The sequence below is a fragment of the Camelus ferus genome, chromosome 9 (genome assembly GCF_009834535.1).
Source record: "Camelus ferus isolate YT-003-E chromosome 9, BCGSAC_Cfer_1.0, whole genome shotgun sequence".
NCBI classification, from domain to species: domain Eukaryota; kingdom Metazoa; phylum Chordata; class Mammalia; order Artiodactyla; family Camelidae; genus Camelus; species Camelus ferus.
Genome location: NC_045704.1, coordinates 31000156 through 31009862, shown reverse-complemented (window position 1 = coordinate 31009862; position 9707 = coordinate 31000156). Strand labels below are relative to the sequence as shown.

The window sequence follows — 9707 nt, the reverse complement described above, 5'->3', positions numbered from 1 at the left end:
TTACTTGCTTCTCTCCTGCCGTTTCCTACGTCTCTTATCCCCTTTTTGGTGTTTCCTGTTGCCATCAGCAGAATCCCATCAACCTAGAAGGCTCCCTTCTAGGGCACCCAGCCTATGAGTCATCCTCCAGGTCAAGTATGGCTTCCTCGGGGGGCCTTGCCTGAACCTCCAGGCCAGGTCAAAGTCCCGTCCCAACAGCACCCTGTTGTTTTGCTTCATAATGGTTAGCACAACTGTGATTAAATAATTATTTGTGAAGTTATCTGGGTTTTTTAAAATTTTTTATTGAAGTATAGCCAGTTTACAGTGTTGTCTCAACTTCTGGTGTACAGCATAATGTTTCAGTCATACATATACACATATATATTCCTTTTCATATTCTTTTTCATGATAGATTACTACAAGATATTGAATAGAGTTCCCTGTGCTGTACAGGAGGGCCTTGTTGTTTATTTTATATATAGTAGTATATATATGCAAGTCTCGAGCTCTCAGTTTATCCCTTCCCACCGCCTTCCTCCCAGTAACCACTAATGTGCATGTCCCTCACCAGACTGCACACTCCATGAGGACAGAACCTTGTCTAATTGTACCCACTGTGTTCCAGCCCCTAGCACAGTGCCAGGCACAACAGTACGCACTCAACATACTTGGATGAAGGAAGGAGAGGAGGCAGGGAGGGGAGGGAGGGAGGTTCTTGTGTAGCCTCTGTCCTATTTGCTCAAGGGCTCCGGGTTTATCTTTGTCATGGCAGAATCTGAGTCAAAATGACTTTGGGGTTGTCAGCAATGGGTACTATGGCTTGGGCTCACTGCCCCACAGCAAGCAGCTCAGGGATCACGAGGGCAGAGGCAACCCAGGATCCCTACATGGACAGCTGCCATCAGCTGCCTCTCTTTTGTTCACTCAAAGGCAGGTGGCTGGGACAGATCTGCCTGTGACCATGAGCAACCCCAGAAGCTGCACTGTCCACAGCCTGTCACAGCAAATCACCTCAGGCCACCGCATCCCCAAAGAGCAGCTCACAACCCAGCCTCGGCCCCCTGGGCACTCTCCCGCACTAGCAGGCTGGTGCCAGGTGGGCCTGCTGCCAAACTGGGGCAGCTGCTGTAGCTGCTGGGGCCTGGGACGGAGAAATGCCACCTCCCTCCCCTTCCCCCAGGCACCCCCAGAGTATCTGGGAGAAGGGGCCCTTTCCCACCCGCCTTATACCTGGGAAGGCCTTCACTGTGCAAGAAGCCTTTTCACTCCTTACTTTCCCTGACCCTCAGGCCAACCACACAGGCTGCGTAGGGTGGGTTCTGCCCATTCCTCAGAGGAGAAAACTGAGGTTCAGACAAAGGAAGAAAAGGGAGATGATAGCTCAGTGGTAGAGTACATGCCTAGCATGCACGAGGTCCTGGGTTCAATTCCCAGTACCTCCATTTAAAAAAATAATTAATTAAAATTTTAAATAAAACAAACAAACAAACACCAGACAAAGGGAAACAAGAAAAGAAGTAGCAGTCTGAGGACAACTGGCCATGGATCTTCCTTGCCCTGCTTCACTGCTGCTTGAGTGGGCTTGGAGGACCACAGCAGGACAGCGGTGAGGGCCGTGGGAGCCCCTGAACATCCGTCAGGTTCACGGGTTTCAGTGTGTCTGAATCAGGGGGGTCGGCTCCCAGGAAGCCTTTTACATCTGTCGACTATAAAGGGGTTCCTCTAAAGGTTACCATAAGTTCCCCAGAATTCCCCCAACCAAGGAAGGCCACACTCTACCCCAAGGTCAGGTGTCCAGGACATCAGCTGTGTCCCAGAGCACCCTCTCCATAGAAGCACTGAGGTCTGAAGGCCCAGCTGCGGTGAGAGCCTGGACCACTTCAGGGTAATGAGTCTGCAAAGGGCCTGGCCTGCCCCGGCCTCAGGCCCCCTGGGCAACTGCAGAGAGGCCTGGGCCTGAGAGAGCTGGGCAGAGGCCATTTCCTGGGAATGCCACACCCCCCAGTGGCCAGCCTTCCTCAGTGCCTCTTTCCTCCGCCTCCTCCTCAGTCTCTCCCAGAGGACACAAGTTACTTCCTGTCCCCAGTCAAAAAGAGCCTCAGGGGAGGAGAGTGGGAGGGAATCATCACAGAACAATAAGAATTATTCCTTCATGCATCCCATAAATATTTCTTGAGGGCCCGCACTGGGCCCGGCACTGTGCTCGGTGCTGGGGGAAACAGCGTGAGTGGGACAGACGGTCCCTGTCCTCAAGGAGCTGGGAGTCCTGCAGGGAGAGAGAGCGAACACGCACACAGACGGGGAACAGAGATATAACTCCACAAAAAGAAGCAAAGCCATGCGGGGATGAGGAGTCAGAAGTGCTGCTGTGAGTCTCTGTTCCGGAAGCTTCTATGAGACAGTCACCCTGGAGACCAGGATGACGAGGAGCCAGGCCAGAAGCTGAGGGGAACATGTTCTAGGCACAGGGAAGAGCAGAGGCTGAGGTCCTGGGCAGAAGCAGGCCTGCTGTGTCAGACAAGTGAGGAGGCCGGGGCGGCTGGGCCACAGTGATGGGGGGAGGAAGCTGGGCTGGGGAGATAATGGGGCCAGATCAGGCCAAAGTAAGGGTTTGGCTTTGACTCTGAGTGAGATGGGGAGCCATGAGTCCGTTTGAGCAGGGGAGTGACTTATCTGAATCATGCTTTTAAAAGCTTATAAACTATTTTAAAATTAATATTAGCAGCTGACATCTATTGAGCGCTTATGCTATACCAGGTCTTACTCTCGACATTTTGACCACATTATCTTCACTGGCCTTATAAACACCCTCTGAAGCAGTGGCCTGATTCCCTTGCCCTTGTTCCAGAGGAGGAGCCTGAGGGTCAGAGTGGTGACATGATGTGCCCAAGGTTACAAAGTGGTAAATACAAACCCGAGGCTTGAGCCAGTCTGTTCCTCTCCAGAGCTGCAGGGGTGCCTTGGTCAGGAGGTTGGGAGGCCTGGGTTCCCATTCAGACTCCCACCCGCTAGCTGTGTAACATAGGTGGCTCCTGTCTGGTCCTGATGCTGCCACAGCCCCAGCCTCTGTCAGATGGACCCGCTTCATCCTCCTCTGGGTGTTGCAGGGAAGACACTGAGGAAGGGTCTGAGCAGATGCTCCCCAGGCGTCATAGTAGCTATTTCTCCCCAAAGCTTCAAGGCTGTGTTCTAGGGATGTGGTGAAATATGTCAGGCCAATCCACCTTGAAAAGAGAAGGCACTCATCCTGCCGCCATGACAGAGATGCAGCAAACCCGGCTGCAAAGGAAGTGCCAGGGGCCCACAGATGTAGGAAGGTACTGGAGAGGACCAAGCAAGGTAGAGCCAGCCTTGCCCTCTCCCAAGATTGTCCTCTTCTTCTCCAACCAATAAGGCTCCCTTCCCTTATGAGGGGGTGACTGGCTGCTGCCAAGAAGTCTCCCCTCACAGCCCAGATGGGAACCATCCTCCTACCCAGGTATCACAAAACCTGAAGTTCTGCTGTTAGAGAGCTGTTCCATCCAGTTGAGCAGTCATATTTTATGGTCAGGTTCTCCTTAGTCCATAAACAGAAAATAACAATTTCCATCCTTTAACTTATTTTCTGATCCCTTTTCCATGCACAAACATCCTTTCTTACACGTTTACGTGAGCATATGGAGCCTCTTCTGGAATCTGTTTTCATCTAGCGCTACTCCAAACAGGCAGGAAGGGACTTTGGAAATTGTCTGGCTCTCCTTTTGAAGAGCAGTATTGCCTAATGGTTAGAATGTGGGTTTTGGAGGTAGGCAGATGTGGATTCAGATCCCAGATAGGTAAGCTGTGACTTTGGGTAAATGATCTGACTTCTCCAGGCTTCAGTTTCCTTACCTGTGAGATGGGGACAAAAGTACCCCTCTCACCCAGCTAGAATAAGATAAAGGGATGGACAGCGTGGGAAACACTCCAGCTAAGTACCCTGCACAGGCAATTGCTCAGTTTCTGTCCTTCTTACTAAGATATGTGTCAGGCTCAGAAAGTTTCCCTGTCTGGGATGATATTTGCATAAGCTATCTATTGCCATGGAACAAATTACTCTAAACTTTAGTGGTTTAAGTAAACATACACTTATTATCTCACAGTTTCTGTGAGTAACGAGTCTGAGCATAGCTTACTTGGGTCTTCTGCTTCAGGGGCTCTCAATGGCTGCAATCAAGGTGTGAGCCAGGCTGAGGTCTCATCCGAATGCTTTGTTGAAGAGGGGTTCACTTTGAAGCTCAGGTGGTTGTTGGCAAGGCTAATGGCTCAAGGGATGCTAGACCGACAGCCTCAGTTCTTACTGGGTGTTGGCTAGAGGTTGCCCTCAGTTCCTTGCACACGAGCCTCTCCAACATGGCAGCTTGCTTCATCGAAGCATGCAAGCCAAGAAGACAACAGAGTTGGGTAGCAAGATGGTAGCCACAGTCTTCTGGGACTGGATCACAGAAATGACATCTCATCATCTTTGCTATATTCTATGGTTAGAAGTCTCTACACAAGTCCACACTCAACTGGAGGACATGTCTACCAGGAGGCAGAAATCTTTAGGGGTCATTTTAGGGTCTGACTCTGAAATGGTTCAGTTTAACTAGAATTTTTTGGTGTTTTTAACGTGCCAGGCACTGTCCTGGAGCTGGGAATAAAAAAAAGATGAGTTGGGGTTTCTATCTCCCAGGAACTTTTTTCCGTGAGTTAATTTCTGCTTCATGTTCTTACTCATTTTGCACTACTGTGAATACTTTGGGATTTAGGTAAGATCTCTGTTGAGGAGGGAGGAAAAGTTACTAACTCTCTAATGTAAATAAGTTAACCAGACCCTTTTCCTCCATCACAGGGTGGTCAGAAGGAAGAGAGAGGTACACACACACACACACACACAGCTAGTTCTGAGAGGCATTTGCAGAGTGGTGGTCACTGTACTGGGTGCTGTGGACACTAAGGTACTGTGCTTCTCCAGACCAGACCCTGCCCTGAGGGAGCATGCTGGGTGTAGGGGAGAAGGCAGGAAAACTCACAGGTTCAGCGTGGAGTGAGGCAAGACCCAGTCTGCAGTGGCGTCCAGACGCATGGGAGTAGTTGGCATAGCAGGTCTCCTTAAAGCAAAAAGAGTGGTAGCAACCTTAAAAGTTGAAAAGTGGAAACCAAGTTTTGCCCTATATTTAGGGTACATTGGTGGCTTGATTTCAGAGCAACAGAGGTTCCCTTCTCCAGCACAACACTTCTTCCTCCATTCTGACCTCCACCTCACAGATGCCAGAGACCTTGTTACAGAGAGGTAATAGACACAAAATTTTAACCTTCATGAAAAAGCAGCTTCCCTCCACAGAGTAATCTCATCTTCCTGGGCTAACCCCTGGGGTCTGCAGGGGACTGCCAGTCACAGACTCAAACTCGTCTTGGCCATAGAGGTGGACTTGGTATCCAAGCTGGAGCAATCTCCCATTCCCTTGCCCATAAAACATGTGACCCAAGCCAAGCCAATCAGAGCCCTTCCCTGGAATTTTTTCCTGAGTGAAGCTGACAGGGAAGAGACCCTTTTCCCAATTGGTCAGGAAGCAGCTGCCTGTAACTGTGTTTTCAGTCATATAAGGGAAAAAAAATGGAGTCCAACATACACAGGGAGGAGACAAAGAAAGAGAGAGCGAGAACTTGCAGCATCAAATCTCTGGGTCCCATCTTTCTTCAGGTAAGCTCTCCTCTTACCCTTCCTGGGCTTGTGAATCAATAAATCTTTTTATTTACTTAAAATAATTCAAACTGGGTTTCTGTCATTTGCCAACCATAGGGCCCTGAATTACAAGTCTACCATTTCACCACTGGAGTTCAAGTTAAAGCTATAAATCTTCCTGGGAGAAGTGATTCAGAGGTCTAAACTCTTACTTAAGCATAAATGACTAATGTCAGTTCCTTTTCTGAGAGCAGGCTATGATTATGGGTTTATCTGAAAATACACAGGGCACTGTAAGTCTAAAGTAGAGACAATTAAGACATCCTTCATCATGTGTACAAGTAAAAAGAACTTGTAATTCAGATTCATAAAACCTGGATTTGAAACCTGGCTCTACCACTAACTGGCAACTTACTTCACTTCTACATTACATCCATTTCCTCATCTGTAAAATGGGAATAAGAATATATCTGCCCTTCGTATGTTACAAGGTTATCATGTAGAAAAATATTGACATTATTCTGTCTGCCTGCAGCCAACATCCCTGGATGTGCTATATTAAATACATCTTAACATTTCATTTGGGTAAATGCTAATTAACAGAAATGTGAATAACTAATCTCACCAGTTGGGCTCAGCATCTAAGGGTAAGAGTGAATGAGAAGAAGGGCTAAAAATAGGGTTGAGGAGTGGACATCCATTTACAGAGCAGCAGTCTAAGTCTGGACCCCCATTTGATGTAGATCGATATATTTGCATCATTTTTTCTATTTAATTTCTAAAATTTATCTTTAATTTCAAAAAAATTTCACATACACATGAGATATTTTTCAAACAATATGGAGAAGCATAAAACTAAAACAATCCACTGCATCTCCAGTCCTAGTCACGTGCTAGGTTTGCTGGATCCGGCATCGGTACAGGAGTCAACAAATATTGTTGAAGGGAAGATAGAAGCTAGGGAAAGTGGTATAGAACGGAGGAGGCGGGAGAAGAGGAAGGGTGGTAAAAAAGAAAACAAAAAGGAAGAAGGGAAAAGAGGGAGAGCAGAGGAAGGAAGGAGAGAAGGAATCAAGAGAGAAAAGGAAGAGGGAGAGAGAAGAAGAAGGGAGGGAGAGAAGAAAAACAGAGTTTCAGAGCGGTGGGCCCCGCCCGGACCCGCCCCGGACCCGCCCCCAGCCTGGATTCCGCCCCCGGGCACCAGGCTGAAGGGCCACCCCCAGCCGCCAGGGGCCGCCAAGTGCAGCCGGCGTCTCCCTGTGCGCGCGGCGGGCCCTCTCTCCCGCCTCCGCGCCAGCTGCTCGCTGACCCGCCGCCGCTCTCGGGCTCCGGCCAGGTCTCGCGCGCGCTGTCTTCTCGTGAGGGGCCTCGCGCCGCTCGGCGCACGCCGCCCCCCTGCCTCGCGGCGCGGGGTCTCGCGGGCCCCGCTCCCGCCCTCCGCTCGCCTGGCCCGGACCGGAAGCGGCGCCGCACGGCCTGGGCCTGGCGCGGGGGGCGGGCACCGGGGCCCGGTCGGACATGGGCAAGAAGCACAAGAAGCACAAGTCGGACAAACACCTCTACGAGGGTGAGGAGTGGGCCGCGGTGGGGGAGGGCGGCGGGCCCTCGGCGGCTCGGTGGAGCTTTCGTGCCTTCGAGACGACCCTCGAGCCTCCGAGGTGGGCCGGGGGGCGTACCTCCCGCGGGCAGGCCTGGACCCGCGAAGGGGGCGCGGCCCTCTTGAGCCCCGCAGACCCCAGGCGGGGGCGGCATTAGAACCCGGACCCCCGGCCCAGGCGGATCTCCTGTTGGGAGGTGAGACGGCCCCGAGGGGCCCGGCAGCGTTCGGAGCGCTCACTTGGCGAGTGTCCGTCATTCAACAGGTGCTTCGCGGGGCGCCCACGGCGTGCCCCCTGCCGCCTCTTCCTGGGCGCCTCTTTCTCTCCGTCCAGAGGTCCCTCTGCATTGTGGATACTGCCCGGCGAGGCCCTCCTTTAATCGAGGCCCTTTCCTTCTTTTTAAGAGTATGTAGAGAAGCCCTTGAAGCTGGTCCTCAAAGTGGGAGGGAACGAAGTCACCGAGCTCTCCACGGGCAGCTCCGGGCACGACTCCAGCCTTTTCGAAGACAAAAACGATCATGACAAACACAAGGACAGAAAGCGGAAAAAAAGAAAGAAAGGAGAGAAGCAGGTTCCAGGTGAAGAAAAGGGGAGAAAACGGAGACGAGTAAAGGTAAATGTTGCATTGCTTCAGCTTTGCAGGTGGTACCACTTTCAGAGCCTTGCGGCCTCCCGCTGCCAACCTCATTTAATAATGTTTGTGTCTAGTGAGATGCTGAAACGCCTGTAAAATCGAACTGGTTTTGAGGAGGAGCAGGGTGGAATAGAAACACGAATCATCTGTGCGTTTCAACAACTCTTTATTTAATTGTACTCTTAGTTGTAGTCACACATCAGGTGAGTGAGCTGCAAGTTCCCTATTTTCAGGAGCTGCCTTAAAGAGTAGTTTTTCCATCTAAGGAAAGGTAAAAAGTCATGCTCGAGAAAGCCTCAATATTTGAGGTTGTGGAAAACAGCCATTTCAAAAGTGAATGTGATGTACCGGGGTTCAAATTTTGTTCTGAAATAAATATTCTAATGCCAAATACATAATGAACAACTTTCATCTTCTAAAAAAAAATTTGAGTCTATTGAAGAGGAAATTTGATCAGAGACCTTTAGGGGATATGACACCAGTAATAAAAATAAGCATTTTCTGGACCATTTGCAGCTAATAGGGAAAAAAAAGAAAAGAAAAGAAGTTGACAGCTCTGTAAACTGGGTAAAATAGTATAAATAGTTAACTTACCTTCCAAGGATGATCACATACATACCTGGAATTGTCCTAGACTTCTGCACTTCCCAAATTTAACCTGTCGCTAAGTGACTTACTAAATCAGTTACTGGCTCTTGAAGGTAGATTTCCATAGGTTTAGTATTATAATTTTTCTGTATTTATATATATAGAAGTGTTCTAATCCATGTGATTAAACACATTGGTAAATCACTAAATTTTAGAGAGTCTCTCTTTGAAATTTCTTAACTCTATGCCTTTCTGCCCCAATGTTTATTGCCTTTCTCTAGACTGACAGTCTCTCGAATTGTCTAATGTGTCTTTTTTCTAAATGTAAAATGATTTTTTAAAAGAAATTCAAGTAATACAGAAATGAATAAAATGGAGAGGGAAAAAGTTCCTCGCTCCAGTACCTCATTTAATCTCCCCTTCTAGAGGTAATCAGGTTTTTTTTTAAATTATTATTTATTAGTAGTAATTCGTGACCATGGCTTTAAAAAGTCAAGAGTAATATAAAAGCAGTCTCCTGCTCCATCCTAGAGTTTTACTTCCCAAACTTTTTAGTTTTGTCTTCGGATGTTTACCTCCATTTCTAAATGTAGGTTTATATTGCTGTTTACTGATTTATCAGTTTACATCTTTTACCAACATCATGTTACAGAAGAGGAGAATTCAAATTAGCATTCTTATATTGCTCCACGCCCCCAGTTTCCCTTCCTACATTCTCCCAGTGTAGAGACATCACAGTTCTTTGTTAAATCAATATTCATTATTTATTTTTAATTATTGTTCATTGGAAACAAATGTAATTTACAAATACAGATCTGATCTTGACCAGTTGATTAATTGCTTTCATTTGTTTGGTTATCGTGTACTAATTCTTCCCAAACTGTAACAGATTTGTAAAACCCCTCTGATTTCTGTTTTTCACATGGTTGGACATTTCCCCTTTTTTTGAGACATCCATCTTGCAGCCCTCTGTCCCCTCCTGCTCTAGTCTGGGTCGGTTATTCTGTAGACCTCTTCGGACTCTTCTTTGCCTGCTTCCTGGATCCCATCTCTTCTTGATTTACTCCCTTTTTCTGGTGAAGTCTTAATTCTATAAACTTCGTAAAAAAGCATCCATTGGAGGTAGATTTTTGTAAGTTCTTACATGTTTGAAAATCTTTATTCTTCTTTCATGTAGTCTCCTCATATAGATTGGTTGTTTGACTCAGCATGGCATTCC

General features: G+C 48.1%; 1 protein-coding gene across 2 annotated transcripts in view; it reads left to right on the top strand.

The window, feature by feature from the left end:
- The first annotated feature begins 6946 nt into the window (after positions 1-6946).
- The window catches only part of BRD7 (bromodomain containing 7), a 40230-nt gene continuing 37469 nt past the window's right edge, over positions 6947-9707 (top strand). Inside the window, exons 1-2 of one of the 2 annotated variants that reach the window (XM_032486278.1) lie at positions 6947-7235; positions 7671-7879. In XM_032486278.1, coding sequence (XP_032342169.1) covers positions 7187-7235; positions 7671-7879 — 258 coding nt within the window. In that variant the 5' untranslated portion in view covers positions 6947-7186. The remainder of the gene's footprint in view (positions 7236-7670; positions 7880-9707) is intronic. The other variant, XM_032486279.1, reaches the window with a different exon arrangement.